Below are 24,056 nucleotides of genomic sequence, written 5' to 3' on the forward strand. Positions count from 1 at the left end.
TTGACTTGGTGGAGACCAAAATTGACCTAAAAGGAGGGAGAATACAGACTTAACATCCACCAGGTGGAAACAACCAAAACCTCAAATGAATGTTAATGTTGCTCCATAGGTGTGGAAATGAGCCATATTAACTTCATAAGGAATAACTGCTTGCTTGGCTTGTAGATGTGCTCAACTTGTTAAGTCTTGACAGACTAAACTAGCAACCATATACCATTTGTTCTTCTCACATGATCATATAGACTTGACATTGGACAACATGAGCATATATATTACCCAGCGGTAATAATTGCATATCTTTATATGGTGAAAGTACAGAAGAAATTAAGAAATTAATAATTTCTTTGAATTATTTTTATAGAGAAAGCATATCATTTTGTTATAAATTGCTACTGATTCATTTACCAAAAGTAGTAAACCGTAACAGAGATGGGTGTGTTTATCAAATAGCACTGATTTTAACCTAATTTGAGTTACATAAACACAGATGTATTTTTGTTTATTTGACAAAGTGAATATGTAATATTAAGTAACTCTTTAACAGTCAACCTAAGAAATTCCTTTGCAAAGAAATATACAGCATTAAAGACTGTAGAATATGTTAACAAAATACATCAATTTATTAAGAAAAAACATTTTCTTAGTATACTGCATTGTGAAAAGTGCAATAGTTGATCTAATAAAAAAACGAAAAATAAAAATGGCCATACAATAAAATAAACACACACACACCTATCTATCTATCTATCTATCTATCTATCTATCTATCTATCTATCTATATAAAATAAATAGGTGCAAATAAAAATGAATCTAGTAAAAATAAAACTGTATAGAATGTATGGTACAAAAAACAACAACAAATTATCAATGTTATTTGATAAAAATCAGAAAAAATAAAATTAACTTAATGAAATATGCAAATAAACAAAATAAATACACGTCTGAAAAAATAATAAAAATAATAATTAACCTAGTAACAAAATCTGTTTAAAATATATGGTAGAAAAAAACATAGTCAGTTGATTATAATAAAAATAGAACTGAACAGAATTACAGTATATTCAAAATACTACAATGCATTGTATAAAAAAAAACGACTGTTGATTTTGAAAACGACTGTTGATTTTGAAAAGTTTTTAGTGAAGTAATCTGGTCGCAACAAATGTCTACCGTGCATCTACAATGCCTATTAAGGGGTTAAAGACCAGATTAAGTAGAGCAGCATATAAAAGCTTTGCATTCTTTATGTGGTTAAAGTATTTTCCGTATTTTGTACAATGAATGAATGCTATGTACACTGAAAAGCATTGTATTTTATGTCTCCATCTGCTGGTGGGCCATGATGTTAAGAGTATGTGTATTATGATGTCAATAACACTACAGAAGAGACTTTATGATCACTAAAATTTTGTGTGTGTGTTGGGGGGGATCTCGATATCAGTATTGGTTATAGGCCAAATGAGTTATTATATATATGTCGACATATTGGATATTAGCAAAAAATATCAATATCGACCATCCCTATAAAAAACACTTTATAGATTCTCATAATAGTACTCTAACAAATTAGACTATTATGGAAACTTTCTTCAAATTATATTGGAAATAAATCATTGTCCTATCAAGATTTATATGACATTACGTGATCAGAATAAGTTTACTTTTTAGAATAAGATTTGGTGGTGTTTGTTATGTGCAGAATAACACCATATTATGTATTAATAAATAAAAAATAATAATGTATTTATCATTATTATAATTTGATGTGAATCACACTTTTAATTGGTCCTCAGTTTGGAATAATTGTCTTGCTCCATGTGTTACTAAACCTCAGTTAGGTAGTTTGTAAGCTCAGTAATCCGAATTAGAGCCTCTGGTGACCATCTGCTGTCTGCACCGGCAGCTCCGCGCACTACTTTGTTACTGCATTCACCTCAGCCCGCCCCCTTGGTGTGTGTGTGTGTCTGTATGTGTGTCTGTGTGGGTATTGCCTACCGGGCGGAGTAATTCGTGTTGGTATCTATTGAGTACATGTGTGTGTGAGTGCGTGCTACGGCTGCTGCTTGTCACTCATTGTGCCGTGAACACGGGTAGCGACAAGGACCAAAATTCCGTCCGGTAGCAGTTGTTATCCCTGGAAAGGCTGATATCTGTTTCCCCCCTCTGTAGAGACACCTCGCTTGTTTAAAGTGCGTCTGCTCTTCAAGGAGAATATCTGTGACACATTACAATGCTTCAAATAAGGGACCTCATCTGGGGATTGCTGGTCATTGGCTGTGCAGGTAAGAAGCTGAGTTATTTATTATTCATATTAGGTGATTCCAAGGCTGTGGCCAGAGCAAAAACTGTGTAGATTGCAGGCCGAGCGGTGTTGATTCCGGAGCAGCATCCTCTGGTCCCGCTTGCGGCATCCTTGTCACTGACTCCGGACAGTGGCATTAGGTTAGAGCTGGTGCTCTGCAAAATTCACCACAATTGTGTCAAAAGTTTCTCTAAGAAGTGAGAGTGTCTGCTCTGTTTGAGCCGGGTGCGGCGTTGAATACCAACTGGGACGCTTTTTATCCAGTTTTTTTCTATTTCGAGTTTGGTCTCAGGAGCCGCTTGCCTCGGTGCATTTTTGAATATCTCCGCGCAATACAGAGAGGGATGCCATCTGAGATCCGTCTGACTTACTATCTTGAGTGAAGTGTAGCTTCATTTTGAGGAAAATTACCCACGCGCGCAGCGTTTTTATGCAAGTTAAGTTCACTGGTGTGGTTAAAGGTTAGTGGATGCTGGCTGAGATTATAGGACTGGTGATGCAGGGACGCTTTCGTGGTCCCCTCATGCCAGCAAATATTTCTCACACTCTGTATAGCTGCTTACAAGGCACAGTTTTCTCGTTTCAAATATCAAATAACGTTAACTAAACGGCGTATGTTCTCATCCAAAAGTCCGGCTCGGCTCGCTCACTTCTGCTGGGTCAGCCGTGACGCACCGAGGATGCAGTGTCCGAGCGTCGCTCGCTCCGATCGCGGGGATGCTTTGTTTCAGTCCACTAAAAACGGCTTTTGGGACATCTTATCAAGATCAATTTTAGTTTTTTTTATAAGCACGCGCTTAAACTCTGTTTGTTGGACGGATTAGATACGTCCACGATTCCGACTCTGGCCATCATCGGATTTGGCACGAAAACGCAAATATGCACTAATGTGTCAATGTGGGATTTTAGAGTTTAACACCGGTCTGGTCGTTTAGGTTAACAGTTCGACCCTCTTTTATGTAACATAAGCTCTAGTTTCTTTATTTTTTTTTCTATTTTGCCATAGGCTGTAGGGCAGTGGAGTTTCCAACTTAGCGCAGTGCGTTTTTAGGCGCAAAATGATGTTGACATACAGGCTCAGCCTGATTTGAACGTAGTTTTTTATGTGGTTGGTTGGGAGGAAATTCGTCATCCATTGAGAACGACTGAATAGTCATTCAATGTATACAATAGAATCCAATCCCAGAGCTCCCATGGTTATGGGGGGGGGGGGGGGGGCATTTTCCCCCTAAACCCCCACCTCTCCCGCTTCTCACATCCTCCTTCCCTCCCTGCATCTGCCCCCTCTTTCTACAGACTGCAACTGTGTGCTGCAAGTGGAGTTTGAGGACCCCCAGGGGTCCTTGGAGAGAGGAAGAATAGTTTGATTTAATAATGATTTCATTTAGTCGAAATTAGCCCAATCAGAATATACAAGGGTAATTATTCTGACCTGGGGTTTAGATTTCACCATTCTTCCTCCATATCTGAAAAGTATGCATTTTCTTTATTACTTTCCTTTTTTTTACCTCCAGGTTAACATTATTCATGGAAAAAAAACCCTCACTCACACACGATTTTGAGGCTGATATCAATATTTGAGTTTTAAAAAGTGTGGTTAAGATATCAGCTGATAGAGGATGGGGGGATAAATAGACTAAGGGCCCTTGTGTTATTAATTTAGGCTGTGTGTTCAATACATGCACTGCGCTTGACATTTTATAGTTGAAAAATAAACTTGTCAGTACCCTCTGGTGGACAAACTACTGTATATATTTATGATAAACTAAAATTGTCAAACATTTACAGCCTCATCGGCTAGGATTTAATGGTTTATGTGGGCACAATGCCTGTCAGCTTTCAGATTTGTGACTTGATAATATTTGCGAACATTTGCTCTGCATGCAACTGAACTCTATGCACCTCTGTACTGAGTAATTAAACCCAGGCTTTATTTAGTTCTGCGGAATATTTTTGAGGTATTTTCAAAGCAACAGTTTCTTGCCACCATTCACACCCACTGTGTCAACCTGTCACTGCTAGTTGTGTAGAGGGTGGTGTGGTACCAAGAACACTTAGGATATGCTCTTTTTTTTCTTTCTATATGATTCATGAACCTACCAAAATATTCTTACGCCCACACAATTCACTGCACCTCATATGGGAGGGAAAGTGAAAAGAACCAAGAGGGAGATAATTAGACAACTGTGCCTTAGCTCTGGTCGGTTGCAATAGGGGAAGAAATTCAAAGAAATTGATCACATTATTTGATAGGCCCGGGGTATATTAAAAGGGTAATGACAGTATCACACAGTTTGAAGGCTGAGCAATTTAATTACATTTATTGATTTCCAGTTCCTGTTCCAGTTCAGTGATAATTAAATTTCAAGTGTAGTCACAAACATAAGGACGAGGAGCTGCACTGGCTTCCAAGAAATGATTGAATAATGGCCAAGTTAAATAGAATATGATTTTAGATGTGGACACAGACGGTGGCCTCTCTTGTCTTGGTCTGTCTACACTGCAGCCTGATGGATTGAGTCTGGTGTGTGTTACCAGTTCTGACCTTGTGTTATTGGAGTGATATCCATGGCCATCATTCTGCAACCCGAAAGAGTGTAAGGTGATGGAGGCTAATCAGAAAGACAAAACTATTTGTCACACCTATTTAAAATAAGAGTACCCAACTTTGCTGAGAGGTGGCACTTTTGCTCATTTTCGTAGTTAACACTAAGCAGTCTGGTTCAGTTCTGTTACTTACACTTTGGGACTTGTTAGTTTTGACATTTTCATTGCCAAAAATTGTGTATGGAACCGAGAGAAGCGCTCCATTCCACTATGTTTTTTCGTCATCCCTTTGTTAAAGTACATAGCACACTGTTCTGATACTAAAACAAGGAGCTGGAAACATTGTAGTCTGTTGATTGGTCAATAGAGAATTGACACTTAGCCTGCAACTTTTAAGATGGACTGTCTTCTTGCATGTTTGTGCTGACATTATGAATAAAGGGGTGGGCAATGATGGCAAACTTTTGTGTGTGTGTGCCCATTTGTATAATTGTACTCTCTCTAAATTATGGAGGTTTTTGCTGGTCCTTGAGGGCAGTGTAGGTGGAGCGCTCAGCTGCTTCCTTAGTAGCAGTTTGTTATTTGTGGGGGGAAAATAAATCTGTTGATTCGGTCAGAGCTGATCAGATCCGATCAATGGATGAGAGGATACTCCTAATCTATTAATGCAGGAAGATGATTTAATTGTAGAGGGCTGCCAGAAGTAAATACATGTCTGGGGAAACCCTGGAGTCCCGGAGGGGCAAAAAAGTTGAACCTGGCTCAACTTTTTGCTAAACTGCAGTACTAGTAGTAGTCAGGAAGGTCCACTTTCAGCATCACCCAGCTACACAGCACGTTGCTGGGTGATGCTGAAAGTGGACCTTCCTGACTGAATTCTTTGTAACATGGGCGAGGTGCAGTGTTTTGGCATCTGACAGACTTTCAGAGTCACGCATCTATTGCTTAAACTGGACTTCCTCAGTTGTATTTCTGTCTTTCATTGGTATCTGAATCAGCAAGACCCTACCAATGCAACTTCTTTTTTTCCCCCCAAATGCTGCACACCCAGTGCTGTGCACCTGCCCTTCCATTTATACACGTTTATGACACTCAGGACTCAAAGGCACATGGATCTACTTTGTGCTTGAACTCAGTATCTTAAGATACTGTGAAGTGAACTGTGAAGTTCATTTAATGGACTGCTCTAGATCTAAAACAATGTTTTCATGCATCAAGCAAAGAGCTGATCCCTTAAAAAAAGAGGGTAAAAAGTTTCTCTTAACATTTGGAGGGAGAGAAAATACACAATTCGTAAATGGCTAACATATGGGACTTTAACTGCTGTGGTGAGTTCAAAGCCACTATGAAAATAATACAGGCTATTTTTGACTTAGGGGAACTGGAAAAAGCAGCCAAACAAGGGAAAATTATAAGGCGTTTTTAGTCTGCTCTCTGGGTAAAACTGGATTCTGGATCTTCAGAACTTTGCTCTGTAGTCGCAACAAGATCCATGCTGTATTCAAAGTGACATATACACATTTTGTACCAATTTATCACAGTTTATGGTGATCAAATTCTCATCAGTGTAGGCGCTGCTCAGATTACAGCTGTGCCCCCCTTGGAATCAGCTGTATACTGCATACTACTACTGCACAGTTATTATAAAAGCAAAAGACAGCATCAAAAAGTTACTTCATATTGACTCATAATTGCAAGTTTGGTTGATTTGCCAGATGTTCGGCCAAATTTGTGTTTATATTATGCAGTCTATGGTTACAATCCCAAAATTTGTTACAGTTTTTTAACTAAAAAAAGAAACAGAGGAGCATTGAGAGTAATGACCATAGGACTAGTCATACTGTCATTAGTGGCTGTTTACACATCTGTGGATAAAACATAATGTTAAAGTCAGATTAATGAAGAAAAATGAGAATGACACGTGTGGCTATGGAATTTGATAGATTATCCATAAATTCATGTCATCTCACAGTGTCTTTATGCTGAATCAAAAAAGTGCAGACAGTTCCTTGCAGATAAGTTCAAAATGACTCGGCTGGCTGTTATATTTCTTCTCTGCTGACTGTTAGATGAGGATGGGCTGTCTTTGCATATTAATCAGTGCATGAATAGGGTCCATGAGTGATTTGCATTGTGTGAGCAATGAAGGCGTCCTATAGAGAATTCAATGTGGGAAAAAGAAAGGGGGGAAAAAACTGAAAAAAAGTAGATGGGCTTGTTATGCAGAATTAGGGCTGCCCCCCCCCCCAGTCCTCCAACTTTTCAAGGAGGGTGTTTTTCTCTATCAGCACAGCATTAGTTTGCAAAACTTCATACAGTATATACAGTGTGCATGTACCTGTGCAATTGGATCTATGATGGTTTGCATCATGATCTTTTTCCTTGAACATTAAAGTAAATCAAAGTAAAACTGAAAACTATCATTTCATATTTCATTTCATATCAGTGGGAAGTGACATGTAAGAACTGCTAAACATTTTCTACAACGTGTGTTCCCGTTGCAAAGTACTGCATGTGACTATGTAAGATTAACATCCGGACTTTATTGGTGGTCTAATTACAAACTTATCTTTTTCATGATGTCCTGAGTTACTTGGTAATTTACATTCAACAAATACCAAGGTAGTTGCTAATGACCTGTCTGAAAATAATGTGATTCAATCAGCTAAACCATTTAACCTTGAGAGTAACTCTGTCAATTATATGTATTTGTGTTGCAACACCATGTTTCTGCAGTAGCCAGGATCAGACAAATTAAACACTGACTTTAGCTAGGGCTGTTTCGTGATTTCAGGTTGTTCACCATAGTTGCAGCCCATCTGTAACGAGAGAAACACAGATTTTTAACCTGAATCTTCTTTTTTTCAGTGTTTTTACCAGTTTAAATCAACTGGTCCATTTGTTTGGTGAGCAAGAGATCTATGTGGATATTTTGGCTCCTGTTGAAAACCTCCTGAATGTCTGCATCTTAAGTTATCAGAGGAAAAAGGTGGGCACACTTTAGCAGGTACTGGGCCACTGGCCCATCTGCTATGAGCTGAACAGCGTCGGAGAGACACTCTTTTGTAACATGAAACTGCTTTAATTAGTGTCTTCACTGGTTTAAATCACTTGGTTCCGTTTGTTTTGGAGTGGAATAGACCTCTGCAAACAGTTACAATCTGCAGTCCTCACCTCTAGATGCTACTCAATCCTACACACTGCTCCTTTATAAAAGCTTTAAAAAACTGATTATTAAATGCAAACCAGGGCTCATTTATGGAAGTCATTTTTTGACAGTATTAGTAATTTCTGTTAATCTGTTGAGATCAGAACAAGTATGACTTCTTCAGTCGGGTTCAGTATTAGTCTTCGTAATTTACGACACACATAATGCACTTATATTATCTGGTGGTCCGTCCGTTCAAATAAACAAAACGTAAAAATTGCCAAATATACTGACGACTCATCTCAGACCCTCCATGTTCTGGTTGCTTCCCCTGGTCGAACTTAACTTGTACTGAAAAACTCTTCAGTTCTCTTCAAAGAAGACTAATGCCTCTCACCAGGGTGCACCAGTATCTGCTTCTAATGGATTCAGAAAAAAACTGTGCTTGATGTGATTGTGCCCCACGATCACATTTCAGAAGGTATACCGTCTCCTGAAGTGGTTCGAATTCAAAACAGTCTTTGAAGCCGCTGGTGCCTCCAGGCTAATAGCCACGCTGCTCATGGAGAATATGGAAGGTGATGCTGGATGGACAGTTGTCTCCTGTGACACTCAGCATCCTCGGCAGAGTCCTTTATTCTCACCTCACCACGCTCACTACATCAGCTCTGCTGATCTGTGCTGCTTTGGCTCGCAGCATTGAATTTTTTTTTTTTCCTGAGCTCTGTTTTAAGTGAGGCTGCCAAGTCTGGTGAGGATGCCCAAGGTGACGATGGACTACTTTACTGCGTAACAGAATCTCAGCATGATGTCCCTGTCCTCCTTGAACTGCCTGGAGAACTACAAGCACCGATTTTATTTGGAATAGATACTGTTTGTATCGATGTTCCAGTATTCTTTATTGTTAGCATGGGGCCCAGTGTTATTTATAGTCTGTCACTATTCTAACTTACTTCCCCCAGGACTGGCACTGGTGAACAGATGGTATTTCTGTCTGTGAAAGTCAAAGACACTTCTGAGTTGTCTTGCGTTAATACTCCAGTGACAAAAGTGATGTTTTTACACTCCTTTACTGAACAGTTTGCTTATTTCAAACACACAATAAATTTAGGCATGCTTGGATAGACAACTCTTAAATAATAAAAAACAAACTCCACTTCAGCTGCAGTAACCTTTATCAGGGATCACACATATGCATGGCAGCACAGAATGATTTGCATCCTTAATGATGGATTGCTGGCACTCTTTCTGTCATGAGTCACAAGTGCAGAAAGAAGGAGGTTTTGCTTGTTTGCCCCTTTGTTCAATGATGCTTTTGAGCGATGAGACAAGGCAGGCATGTCATCCATGTGTCGCTGCTAGATCTCAGATGCTGATGTCCAACACTGAAGCACACAGTTGCTACATATGGTGCTCAGCAGTGGTCTTCCATCTACTGCAAAGCTATTTGCAACATTTAATCAGATATGTGATAAGTCTTACAGTTTTGTACGAGAGACTGTCAAGATCGTCCATTTACTATAACAGGACTAAAGGGCATCACATACCAGCTGTGTATTACATGCATCAAAACACCCATTGTTTCCAATGTGAGCCTGCACATAGGCGGCAACTTTCACACACTATTTACCAGCATCACCTCTCAAACCAGTGGTTTGGCACATCCTGGCTCCTGTACCTTTGCTACTTATGTATGCGTTGTGTGTTCAGTGTGTGCTACAGGCACCATGCCATACCGATGTGTGGAGTCAGCCAGCAACACATGTGGACACTTCAGCTTAAGCACACCCCCAATGAAGTATAAACAGAGTGGCTTGCGTGTTCACTACCTGTTCTTCTGTTTGTCTCTGTTATTTATATTTACACTGCTAAAAACAATGGGTCCCATATAACCTTAGATGTTAGATTCTTTCCCCCCAATTAAATGTGCTTAATTCCTTTGCACCATGGTCCCCATTGCTGACTACTCCATGGTTTATCTAGAAAAGGGTTAGTCAGATGTGACTCATATTGCCACTTTTGCTAGTGTAAATTGTGTTTATTAGTCAGTAGGGAAATATACCACTTAGACTTAATATTCGACTGTATTTGGACTTGGTTATCCATCTTTGGTGAGCAGTGGCTACACTGACTTGCTGGGTAACTTCAACTGTCGTCCCAGCTCCTCCATGACGTTTATAGTTGCTATGCTGCAACAGAGGTAGCCAGTTCTGTATTGTTTTTGGCTACTTCACTTGTGCTGCAGCTTAGGGGCTCATTGAAGTAAAAGTGTAAGACAGTCTCTGGCAGTTTGTTCCAGGATTTCAGCAGCCTAGCTGATATCACACCTGCTTTATTTGTCTTCAAGGAGGAGGATTTTCTACTCAGAAATGCTGCTTTTTGAACCACCTGGAGAGGCAGCTCATTTTCATGTACACCTGGTGTCTACAGGGATAATTGTTGCTCATTTAAGATGCATGCAGTGATGTTTTTTTCCATACAATTCATTGTAATTGTGTTTCAGTCTTTGGAATATTTCGCTCTTTACTCAGTGAATGTCTTTTTGTTTTGCTTGATAATCTTATCACTTTTCAGTGGGGCCTGTTGCCATTATCTGCATGAGCCCTAACTTCTTTTTAGTGTTACATATTAACCCGAGCGTCCTCATGGAAGCTAACATTGGTTTCCTTGTTGTTTGAGCATTTGATTGGCTGCTGAAGTAATCACTTATTTATCCTGAGCTTTTCGTTCTGCTTACATTCATTGGATGTGGGATAAAGAGATGCGACGAATTAGTGAGTGCACTCTAAATTCCAACTGACAAGGTGACGGTCCATGATGAATTCACACTATTTTAATTAAGTACACAAGTTGCACATGCTGCTTACTGACGTGAATATATGGCATGTTCAGCAAGTAAATAGGCTGCCACTTGAAATTCAAATATTCAAATAGTCAGTCGAAGACCACTCAGTTGACTGAGATTCTTAAAGTCACGCAGTCTTTTTTTGTTAATGTACAAAGTACTTTTACACTATGGACCCAGACTCAGGATGAGTCTCAGTTAGATGGAGGCAGCTGCCTGGAGGCAGGGAGGCTTTGCTCTGAGATAAAGTTATCGACTGCCTTCTGCTTAGAAGTTGTGAATTTGCAGCTCACAGCATGTTAATTTGATATTGTATCTGGCTTTTGTTTGATATCTGGTATTGGCAAAAATGTTGCACATTTCCAATCTGTTGTGAGTTTGCACATATTAACTCAGGGGGCTAACTCGACTTGTTTACTATATTTCATTAACGTCACTGTCACCTCAAATGCCCAGAGGACCCATGTTCAAACTCCTAAATTGTGTATGGAAAGAAAAGCAACCAATGGAAAAATAATGGCATTGGACAGCCAAATCTGATTAGACTAACATTATTTCGAGTTTGGTGCAGCCCTATTAAGGAAAAACAAAAACTACATGAAAGCCAACTGCATGTCAAACAGCATAGACTGGCAGACATATATCTAACATGCTTTGGCATCCCCAAATCCTAATAGATATTGCTATTCTGTCTTTCCAACACCTACAAGTTTTGAGTTGCTGCCCATAAACTCGCCTGACTAATTGTGAGCAGCGCCAGTGGTTGCGAGCACACTGACTGACATAGCTCTCAATCATGATGTCTAGTCCCTTTTTTATTTTATTGTCAAGTAAATTAATTAAAATCAAACTTATAAAAAAAGGAATGAACACAAACTTACAGCAGTGGGATAAGAACTACCTAAAGGGGAGATTCGGATGGTTTGCCTTCACCTTTGGGTAACTGTCATGTCATTCATCTTTATTATAAAGTCTGTGGTTTGGTCTGACTAATAGTTGTAAGACACCAGACAGTAATTTAACATGTTTATATTGTTGCCCTACCTGACAAGAACCTGTTTCTACCTTTTCATAAGTCATACTAAACAAAAGCTATTACTTATGTCCCAAGTATATGCTGGTATATGCATTATGTTGGTGATAAATTAGCCAACACATTGGTTGGGTTGTAGCATGCACTCCATTAAAATGTGTTTTCCCGCCCTTGCTGAGAAATTTGCCAAATGGACTGCCGCCAATGTGTATTACAAAGCTGGGATAATGCCCATTAGGACAGGAGAAACCAACATGGTGTCTTATTTTGCATTTAATTTCACACCGTCACAACATTAATCTGTGTATATAATTAGTATGCTATAATTATACTAATTCACATCAAAATGTGTAAAAAAAAAACAAGCTTAAAATACTAAGCTTGTTGACTTGTGATAAAGCGTAGGGAGATGTCACGTGTGCTTTTTATTTGTTGGCCACCATTGATATTAAGGGATGTGTAGGTGGCCTAATGCTGTGTGAGGAGTTTGTGTTAGCACATACATACTGTGTGCTTCAATGCTCCACCTTATAAACTCTGCATCCTCTCAGTATCACTTGCTGGGATGTCTTGGCGCTTACACAGTTTACCTGATCTAAAGTTGTCTGACACAATTTAACTGCTCGAGCTCAGAGACCAACTCAAGGATTATTCTCGCCTCAGTGATAAACAGTGTTTATTTGATGCACATTATGAGCACAAAGACAGAGCAGGCTTCCGATGCATTTTCTGGACCTCATCGTCTCACTTTACCTTTGCTGAGCTGACATGAAGAGGCAAGGCCATATTGTATCGGGCATGTGTTTTACTGAGTCTTACTCCCAGGGAGTGACTCACCATCATGATGTAATGCCTAGCAATGGCAGTTAGCTCATCCCAGGGACTTTGTGATTGGCTGGCTTCCTCAGGTGCCGTGCCGCCTCAGCCTTTGTGTGAAGAACAAAAAAAAAAAACAAGTTTGTCTTCAGGGAGATGGGAACAGGGTGAGATGTGCAGCATGTGCAATATTCTGTGGACTTGTTTACTTTCTAAATTGGCACAATTGTCAGTGAGCTCATTCTTGAGGCGAGCATCCTCTGTGACTCCGTGGTGTTTTCACAACCATGCCAGCTAAAGTCCAGACTGACTTATTTCACTGCACACTGTTCACAAGCTCAGGTGGCACACACTCACTCTGTTTTCCCCAAGCTGCATAGTCACAGATATTTTATATCCTGTCTTAAGGTTTCATCTAATCTTTATAAAAAAAACGTGGCTACTATACAGTAAGTAATGTGGGAGCTGAGTTCACAATTCTTATTCAATACTTGGGGAGTTCTTTTTAAGCAGCCTTGCTGTGCATTCAAATAGCTGCATGTGCAAAAACGACAGACTCGAGACCAACTAGTGAATTCAGCTGGAAAGAAAACATATTAAATAGTAACTGTGGAACTGTTAAATTCTGGTAAAATGTAAGAATATAGGGATTATGTTTCTGGACAATGGTCATTTGATGTGGAGCTATTCTTTCTGAAATGGAAAAACAGCTGAGAGATGACACACTTTGTATTTTTTTGTTGCTTTTTAAAGAGGGCAAATGTGCAATCTTAGCAATTATGATGCAGTGTATGCATGTTTTAAAAGCGCAGTATTCAGTCCTGTCTGTGTACATCGCTGTGAAATCTGCTGTGAGGTAACTCTATGGAAACGAGAGGAAACACAGAGACACATCTAAGAGCTGTTGATCTGACAGCGGATGCAGCACAGACTCTGTGGACCGTTTGATCAAACTGCTGTGTCAAATATCATCTAATTAACTAGTAAAATCCTGCCTACAATCTAATATGGGAGCTGCATATAAGCAGAGCCCCGCTGCTGCCCATATGGAAATCACATGAGAACACTGATGAGGTCAGACTGATCAAAATAGATGATGTTTTTGTGTTTGGGTTGGTAGCAGGTGGTTGTAGGGTAACACCATCTAGGTGCTAAGAGGGAGTGGCTGCTGGCATAACTGAAACAAAGTGAACTGGAAAACATTTTGCAACTGGAGGGCTGAGCGTCAAAACTCAAGATTTTTTGAGAAGCAACCAAAATGTGTGTGTAGCGGCGAGTATTAAAAAAAGTGTCAAGGATTTAAAGTTAGCATCATGCTTGCTCTTGTTGGTGGGTTGTTTACTGAGAATCCCTGATTCAGATCCGATTTATTACATTTTTTTTTTGCATATTGTGGAGAAAGGGTTATATAATAATGTTATATAATATAGCAAACATTTTTGAAATCACATTCTCTTAGGATATAGAAATGATTTTTTTCTCAATGTAAAAATTGGGATTATTTTTCCATGAGTTCTGTCAGAAATCCACACTCACAAATTAAATATCTAATCTACATCATAAGCCACTTCTTAATAATTGAGTGTATTGTACAGAGCCTCTTGGGCATCATATGGTAGAAAAAAAATATTGATGTAAAAATCTTTGCAAGCCAAACGAACGGATTACCATACCAAGCATGGTGTTATAGATTAATTATTAATTTACTAATTTGTGTGCTCAGATTAATATGATGTGCACTCAGCATGGAAATCCATTTACACAGATAAACTGTAAGCAAAAATAATGTTAGGAGGGTTGCACAGTCAAGATTCGTTCATGGGAAGGATAAGGCATTCGTTATGGACCTCTGACCTTCAGAATAAAAGGGTTGAAAGTAATGCAATTTTGCATTTATACCTATTAAATAAAACACAGATTATAAATAAAAAAGAGAATATATTACCCGAGTGTGATCAGCTTGTTTTCAGTCTATTTAGTAAGTGCAATAAAATAGATGGTTTTTAACATTTCCACTTTTACAGAATTGTAATTCCATGCATTTATTCTGAAAGCAGGGTTCCTGTGGATCCTCAATAGGTCTTAAAAGGCATTGTATGTGTGTGTGTGTGTGTGTCTGTGTGTGTGTGTGTGTGTGTGTCTGTGTGTGTGTGTGTGTCTGTGTGTGTCTGTGTGTGTGTATGTGTGTGTATATATGTATATAAGTATATACTGTATATATATTGTATATGTATATAAAAAAATATTTAATGAATCCTTTTCTTCAAAATGTTTGGGGTATGGAAAGAAGAATTGTGTTAGTCAGGTTTTTCTGACATTGCATTGTAAAATCCCAAAATAATTGGTAACATTGATTTGTTTGAAAATAATCAAGCGAATGCCTCTTGCATAAACATCAAACAGATCAGAGTAGCAGAACCAAAAACTTTTCACATTCGTTTTTCTTCTGCTCAGAGCAGAGGATCATCTGTCTGCGGGAAGTGCTACTTTAATGAAAATTGGCAGTTTACCCAAAATTTTGCACCATGGCTGAAACAAGGGCCTAAACAAGAGTCAGTGTGTTTTATGCAGAAAGGTTTTTGAATTCTGCATAATGGGAATCACACATGTAGAGTGAAAACTCAAAAATCACAGACACAACCCACCAACAAACAGGAAGTATTTCCCACTTCTGATTGACCCTTGTCACTACCATGCCTTAAAAGTTTTGTGTTTTGTTTAGTTAGATTTATTTTCATGTTGAAAAACAAATGAAACCTTTTCACTGAAGTAATACATAAATAAATAAATCACATTTTAGGACACACAGGACAGGGAAGTTGTCCTTAACACTTTGTCAATGATGTTCATGTTTTGTCGTTACTGTAAAAATGGGCCTAAATTTAATTTTGACTGACATTACAAAAGTCTTCGAGTCTTAAATCTAATTTTACTTAAGTTGTGGGGAGCCTTTCTTCAAAATGTCTCCCAAACTGAGCATTAGGATTAATATGATAATATTTTCTCCATATGACCCCTCAGGGGCTCTGTACTTGGATACACACTAACAAGTATTCTCTTTTGACAGAGCCTGACACTGTTAATGAAAGACAAATACAAATGTACCTCACAGAAAAGGATTTGACATCTCCTTTTAAAATACCTTTTCATTTTAAAATTAGGAAAGCGCCCCCAATTTCTCCTGAAAATCTGAAGACAATCACCCCCATTTGACCCAGCACAAACCCCTCTAAGGGTCCTTTCCATTATGTGTTTCTGTCCAGGCCGCTGCGTTTGATGAGATCAGGAGAGGTCTGTAATTTATTAGGCTTTCACACCAACAGCATTGTCGAAGAGCCGCTCTTGAAGAAAAGCTGCGGGAGTGGCTCACTGGGAGCAGACAAAGGTGGAGGGCGGCAGGAAGGAGGAGGGGTTGAGGATGAGAGGGAGGCGGGACACAATGCAAAGTGTCGTCAAGGAGGAACCACTGGGTGGGCAGGGCACTTCAACCTCTGGATTCATTGTTTCCTTTTCTGTCGCTGGAGCCCCATTTCATGTAATAAAGTTCACTGAGAGCAGTAATGGTGTTAGACATGGATGAATGTTTTAGACCCTCATCCACTGATTTGATTTAAAAATAATAGTGTTGTTCGGTATGACTTCAACATTATTCAATTATCTCACTACCTTGCCGTATGCTTGCTTCACATTGCAGATCTAGGACATTGCATAGAATTCCTATTCTAAGATCTTTTCTTTACTGTTCTCGTTACTAAATTAAATGCATTTGCATGAGTTGAATGATACCTCGTGTCATGAAAAGAGAGATCTTTGCCTTGAATGATAAGTCCATGTGATGTGCCTTTTTTTCCTTGTTTTTCCCCTCACATAATATCTAAAAATAAGACGAGGCTCTGACGCTCAGCTGATAAACTGACTGCTGTAAGAGGAGCAAAATTTTCGCTTGTGTATTGTGGCCTGATTATGTCTCTGGAATGAATAGCCGCTCTCCTGACTGACAGCTGTCTCATTTTATCTGCGAGGCTTCTCTGCATAATGTGCTGCTCTGCTGCTTTAATAAGCTACCCTAACTGCAAAGTTCTGTAGTGGCGTAATTATTTTGCTCTACTGACAGTTCAGTAAATTATGCCTGCAGATGAAAAAGGATACCATAAGACTTTTTGCCCTATTTGGAGGACAGAATTTGTTCTGTTGATGATACATGAATGTTGACAGGTGATAAAGAAATGCTCCTAGTTTTTTTGGCACTCCAGTCTTGGCACAGTTGTTTGGTCGTTTGTCCTCTGTATTATTTGGCAGCTTGCAGTGTTTGTGCTGCATGATTTATGGTAAAATGCTCGAAATTCTGATGCAAAATCTCTGGCATATGAATTTGGGAATTAGAAATGCTGCAAGCACTCGTTACCTCATGGAATCATTGCATTTTGCCCAATAATACAATCTTTTAAAAAGCTTTAACCAATCAATAACCTTCAAACTAAGCTCTCTGAAGTCTTTTAAATTATTAATTTAATGCCAGCAGCGTCTGCTTTCACCCCCTGTCAAGGTACACGACCAGAGTGTAGACGCATCTAACTTTCCCCTCATGGTTGAAATGAGGAAGACAGACCAAAGGGTGTTTCAAAAGGTGTTTTTGTGCTTTCATGCCTTCCTACTGTATAGTTGGATAAACCCTAAAGGATTGCTAGGTGGGCCAATTATGTTTAAATTTTGGTTTTTCAAAATGTTTAATGTCTCCATACATCCGTATAAATAAGACATTCAGAATTTAATGAGGCTATTTTTATTAGTTTTATTCCATTACTATTTATCTCTCATACCAGATTGTGAGGTAAATGTCAAATAAGGATCAGATCAGTCTGAACACCAGAAGGATAAAATATGTTTACATCGCAGGAACAAAGGGAGCGTGTCATGCTGCATATGATTGATACTGGCTCATGGTGCAAGCAGCCAGATGGGCCGAGCTCAGACGATTCAACACGAGGGGTCGAGGGCCCGGCCTTCTTTACCCGAGCCAACCGAAGCCTCAGAGACTGCTCTGCCCAAAGGCTCCGGCTCAAAGACTTATCATGTGCTTAGCATGCTTCAGTGGTGCTCTCACCTCAATGACGCTGCGCTTAATCTGTGCAACAACAGTCTATATTGAATATATGTCTTTAGTGGCAGTAAAACTTATTCATCAGATTAGTACATTTGTAAAAAAAACATCTTAGGAAGTTATGGTTTCAGACTTCACTTTCAGAATTTATTTTTCTCATAAAGAAAAAAACAAACAATCTGACAGCAGGGAACGGAAACTCCACTTATTCAGGAGTTTTTTTGAAGTAAGTTCCAAGATCTTGCAAGAAAGATTAAAGATTTATTTATGCCTGTCCATTTGACAGTTGTCTCTTGGCACAAATAGGACATTTAGACAGAATGAAGTGTCTCGGGGCATAACTCGCTGTCGTGCACTGCTTGTACTGTATTATCATGTCTCATGCAATGTCAAAGACTGACAGGCAGTGTTATCAGATACTTTTTTTTGGCACTGTAATGCCCATCTTTTTTTAAAGAAAGCCTGACATAAAAACACTGACACACATACGTACCACTGTAGAGTAGATTCAGCTACCCCTCCCACTATATCCCTGCCTGGGTCCAGACCTTTGAATCTGCCCTTTCCACTAAGTTCCAGGCAGGTAAACCTGTTTAAATGGGTTTTAATCTGTCAGACAGTGGCAGCAACCATGCAATGGTCAGCTAAAAAAACAAATAATGATGTCGACCTACAGGGAAAATGCCATGTTAGCTTGCCTAGCTGACAAATAATTGCTTGCATGGACAGTGATGTTCTCTGATTTTATTTAAGCCTGAATGACATCTATCTGTTCTCTGTCTTATCAGTCTCCCTTGACTTGTTTTTGTTTGTATAGACCATGTGGTCATGGTGATGGCACTCTCGTCATAGTGGCAGATGCGGAAGACCTGCAGGCTACAGTAACTGTCAAATAGTGTGCATTCTCCGCCTTCTCGACGTATAACGGGTGTACTGCGGTTTACTAATGGTGTGGAGTAGACATCATTTTCTAATTTATTTTATTTTTATTTAACCAGAAAAAAACTCTATTTCAAGAGTGTCCTGGCCAAGACAGGCAGCAACAAAAGTTACAGGCAGACAACATAGAACAAAAATCAAAATATATAACTTTTAAACAAACAATATAAAACACAAAAAGCGCACAACATAAAGTTCCTACAAGGAAAGACCAAAAAATTATGTTAATATATGCTACAAGTGAATCATAAAAAGAGGAAATATAAAAAGACCAGCTAGGATACACACTGATGAAGACATAAAAAGTCCTGCAACAGTGCTCTGGAACAGCCTTGAGGAAGTGTTGTGTGCAGCTATTCGTCTTTCTGCAGAAGATTCCACACACACGGAGGAGCATACGTAAAGGCTCTTTGGTCAAACTCTGACACACCATAGGCATAGACAATAAGAACAAGTTCTGTGAATGGAGAGCGAAGCCATTTTCAATTTTTTTGCTTGTCAATGCTTGACAGTGTCAGACTCTAGATGGAAATGGAGTGATACAGGTCTCCAATCCTGTCAGATATCAGGCAAAGCATACGCTGGATTCACATTCATATCCAATGATTATAAAAAATTCAGTTCTTGTCAGATGTCAAAGATGAGGGAAAGTGCCTCCTTTAGTGAGGTTGCAGGTAAAGACATGGATCTGACCCAAAGACTCTGGAGACCCAGTCCAGGTCCTGTCATGTGATCTTTTTCTTGTGGTTTTGACTAAACCTTACCCAGCTGCCATGTGCGTATATTGGCTGAATGGATTATCCCAAAAAGAGTTGCCATAAAACATTCAAAGCACTCATCATTCATCAATGTCATGTATCAGATTTTATTTTTACATTATATTATCAGCAGTGGGTTACATAGTTGCACACTATTGGCAGATTATCTTTTACTTGCTCTCTTTCGTGTTTTATGCCTAATGTTTAACTTACAAAACAGACACAATATGTGTTCGTCATGCATGTGTGTGAAATATGAATGTCTCCAGAGGAAGCATTGACAGCAAAGCAGGAGAAAGAAGAATATATCTTATAATATTCACCAGTGCAAGTCTCCATTGTAAGAGATAACTACAATATTGCTATCAAAAGGAATATCTTCTTGTTTTACTTGAACATATTCAGATAGCATGAGATTGTTCTGTTTCCATCATGATTATTAAGTGGACCAGATTTTGGCTTGCTGGAGTTTTAATGGCTTTGGAGCACATGTAGCTCGGCCAAGTTGGTAGACATCAAGTTTGACTGCTTTTTTTAAGCAATGCAATAACTGTGTTCGCTGAGTTATTGCTGCGCTCAGACAAAGAGCTGGCCTCATAAAAGAGTCCTCATCTCTCTGGGCCTATATGAAAGCAGTATTTTTAAAGATGTTTTTTGTTCTGTCTGTCAAACACTTTGATACTGACCAACATACCTTGACATTGGGTGGACTGCCATTCATTTTGGTTTGGGCAAGTCTACAAAGGAGGATTTAAAAAAAAAAAAATGGTGATGCTTCAGTCAAAGCATGGAATTTACTGAGTATATCCAAACTCTCAAGAGGATGAATCCTTTACATTTTTGATTCATTCTAATGATTTTTCCACTGATGATATCTCATTATCTAATGGACAGATTGCCATGAAATTTCATGAGTGTTCAATGAAGAGACAGAATGCTTTGGCCATAAATTATTCTGCAGCCTTTACCCCAACTGCACCCTCAAGACTACTGCAACTGTAGCCCTAATAGCCACGCTGTAAGATATTTTATGATGCTTTCACAATATTGGTTTAATGAACTTTGTAGCCTCTAGGGGCTCAGGGCTTTAAACTGCTATCATCCAGTCTCTAACCTTTTCATTGCTTACATATTATTTTCCTCTTTAGAGAAATATCTAACTCACATTCGAACAAGACACCATTATTACGTTCACAGCTTATCTGTACACTCGTTTGTGGAGATTGTTACAGTATTATGTTGTATCTGTGAAATAACGATGATTTATCTCACAGCGGCTTCTATCATTATTCAGAATCGCTGTGACTAGTGAGCCGTAGGTAGATCACTTATCAGTGTCTGACCCACTGTCAGCGTGAAAGAGCAACTCGAAATGCCACGTCATGCTCCCATTTTCCTGTTTGTTTTGCTGAAATCTTTTTCTTTTCCTTCTCAAAGAAAGCATATTCTGTTATGGCTCAGTGAAAGCCTACTGTTGTTTTTCAGTGTGCCGTTTCACTCAGCTCCGCTGCGCTTTGCAGCCAGCCAAGCAGATCACTTAGTTAGCCACCCTGCTCCATAGACACCTCCTACGACTTTGTCGACACCCACTTCCTTGGACACAGCCCTGAAGGAGCGGAGCATGGAGGGAAGTCTCAAATCTTCATTAATCAGTGTGTCAGATTTCACGGGGCAAAGTCTTGCTGAAATGACTGTTAGGAGCTACAGCGATCTGTAATTTCCATGGGAAGTAGAGTACAGAAAATGAGGGAACAATGAACATGAGGAGATGGAGGACACAAATGAGCCTGATGAGAATGGCCCGGTTGTTAGTCCTGAGGTGCATGAGACTGGGTTTGGATACAGCGTGAGCTGACATGGCCAGCTTCCCAAAGACAGAGCCCTTTTACAGAAGCATTCGCTCATTAGAGAGCACATCTCGCATTGTTTATGGACTTTAATGAGCCTTGCCGCAACCAAGGGTAGAAAAACAAAGACGAGAAAATACGGTCCTTGCATTCAGAAATGTAACAGGTCCTCTCGCCGCGGACAGGAAGAGAAAGGGCTCGAAGTCCTGCCTTCACGCTAATCTGTCTATTCTGAACAGTACACGCTCCTTATGCATTTGAGTATGAGGTCTGGCATCCCCCATCCCCCAGCTTTTTTCTCCCATGTTTTTACCCTCCTGTTTCTCTCTTTCTCATTACTGCTATTGCTGAGAACAATCTCAGGGCACCATTTTGCCGAGGACATTGAGGAGCTTAATTAGTTCATTCACGGATATGGCTCCTCTTACTAGCCCAATGGCTTTAGTGCCTCGGGAGGGCCTTAAATGCCAGCTCCCTCTTGCAGAAAAGCCTCAAACTGTACAGAATATAAAATACCTGTCAGGTTAATAAGGGAGAACCCCAGCAACCTTCCTGAATTTATTTATAACATTTGCACCTGCTTTGAAGGACTCAGAGTGGCAGACTCTTAGCACTGTAGTGGCAGAAGGAAGAGGAAATGCTGTTCATAAATGCCCTCATGGTCGAATCTTTTTGTTATCGCTGCTGTTTTCCTGTCTTGATTTTTATTTTTTTTTATATAAAAAAAGCTTAAATTGCATAAAGGGACTACTAATGGAGCATGGGGTTGAACGAATGAGGTTCAGTGCTAAGGAAAGGTGTTTACTTTAATGAATATCCTTATAAAACCTATAAAGTTACGAAACTGAACTTGTATTTTTCCTTAAGTCATTTCCCATGGTGTGACTTTTATGCATTTCTCTAATAAAGTAATATATTTCTCACTTTGTTTCATAATATTAAAATGTTCACATTTACTCATAATCCTGAAAATAAAAGTAAATGAAGCTGATGTTAACAGCTCAGTAATACATTTTTCAACTTGAAGGCCTGAAAGGAACAAAAAAGCAATTTAGCTAAACAAACAACCTGGGATGCATTTCCTGAAGTGCTTTTTGGCTTCAGATTGACAAAAATCTTTGTTAGCGGGATTCGTGGTAAAGACACTCAAACGAAATGAGCTGCATCCGATAATGTGATTTTAAATTACAGAGCTCATAACTCGGTATGCATTGATTGAACAGAGGTTTAGGTCAGTCTCTAGTGATGGGAAAATGATACCAAAAACTCAATAACAGCATGCTCCTCCTTTTGGGAAGGGGCAATTATGTTATTCTTTTCATCCCATCTCCACTTCTTCAGTGACATCTGAACTCTCATTAGTGAGACGGGCCCCGGCAAATGGATGCATGGGAGCAGTATAGAGTGCGTGGACCGAAATGGGGAAATCAAGTTTGGAGGCTTGAGCTGTTTGCAGTGCTTCCTGTAACACTATCCTGTTTGTGGAATGGGGGGTATTCCTGAAATGACAGTCAGTTTCTGGGCAACAGAGCAGCAGCTGTGCATATCTTTGTATCCAGGGGGGATGCAGTGTGATAAAAGCCCATTGATGCAGCTGTGTTTGAACAGGGAGATTGCAGTTCGATCAGTGGCGCGAGGGATTCTCCGACCAACAGAGTGGAGGGAAAGAACTTTATAAGAATCCTGCAGTGCCTATTTTTTGTCAGAAAAGGGAGGAGCTGGCTAAAATATAGTCTATAGCAGACAAGTGAGCCTGAATGGGTGACAGTTTTATGTTGCGTTCACACGAGGGCCGTTAAAAAAAGAAAGCAATGTTTGGTGGTATCATGGGATGTCTGTTAAGGGCAAAGCCGAACTGGTTGGCATGGTAATTTTGAAAGAGGAGAGTTTATTTGTAAGCACAGTGTCACTGTTGTTTGTCAATAGAAATAATTTCCTCCACAAATTGTTCTGTATTTTAATAGTCTAAAACATACGTTGATTAAATTTGGTATCGTTTTATCCTTGACTTCACAATGGAGAAAGAGACGTAGAAAACACTATTCCCACATTAACCTTTGTTGTCAAATTGAAGCCAAAAACCTGGAGCAACACATTTGCGGCTAATTCAGTTGACTAAATTATGCAGAATAAGGGTTGAGGGATAATTCGGTGTCATCTTTTATGGACTTTCAGTGGAATCATATTGTGATATGAATTCATCATGTCATTATTTAACTAATTTCTGTTATCCAAATGAATGACTCCAAGCAAATGAGTTTGTGAGGTTTTTGCTTCACACATAGTGCACTGTTTAGTCTTGTGTGACTTCATTGATTTGAAATTTTTCATGGGTGAATTCGGATACATCTGCTATATTGTATTATCTATATTAGTATATGACTTACATCACATTATCTTACTTACTCAGACTATGGCTACAAAATGTAAAATACCCAACCTTTCCTCCTGGGACCCTGCGTCCTCATTTTAATTACATTTTGGGTTTGCTGCACGTTTTACGAGATTATCCTTAATTTAGATATTACGCTCTTGTTCATAGACACAGAAACTGATCAAAACTTTGGTTCAAACTTATTTATTTACGCTAAAAAAACATTCATTGTTTGATATGGCATACAAATTTTGATACATTTTAGCAACAGGATAAATCTAAAATGCTCTTAATCACAAGGTACCTGTAGGAGGACATTGGGACTTTATTATTGTCTTGTTTAAA

At 39.2% G+C, this 24,056-nt stretch overlaps 1 protein-coding gene across 7 annotated transcripts in view; it reads left to right on the forward strand.

The window, feature by feature from the left end:
* The first annotated feature begins 2,029 nt into the window (after positions 1-2,029).
* The window catches only part of ncam1a (neural cell adhesion molecule 1a), a 301,283-nt gene continuing 279,256 nt past the window's right edge, over positions 2,030-24,056 (forward strand). For all 7 annotated transcript variants that reach the window (XM_042499386.1, XM_042499391.1, XM_042499387.1 and 4 more), the window contains exon 1: positions 2,030-2,283. In XM_042499386.1, the coding sequence (XP_042355320.1) occupies positions 2,232-2,283 (52 nt within the window). In that variant the 5' untranslated portion in view covers positions 2,030-2,231. The remainder of the gene's footprint in view (positions 2,284-24,056) is intronic.

This window comes from Plectropomus leopardus, chromosome 13 (assembly GCF_008729295.1).
Source record: "Plectropomus leopardus isolate mb chromosome 13, YSFRI_Pleo_2.0, whole genome shotgun sequence".
Classification (NCBI taxonomy): Eukaryota; Metazoa; Chordata; class Actinopteri; order Perciformes; family Serranidae; genus Plectropomus; species Plectropomus leopardus.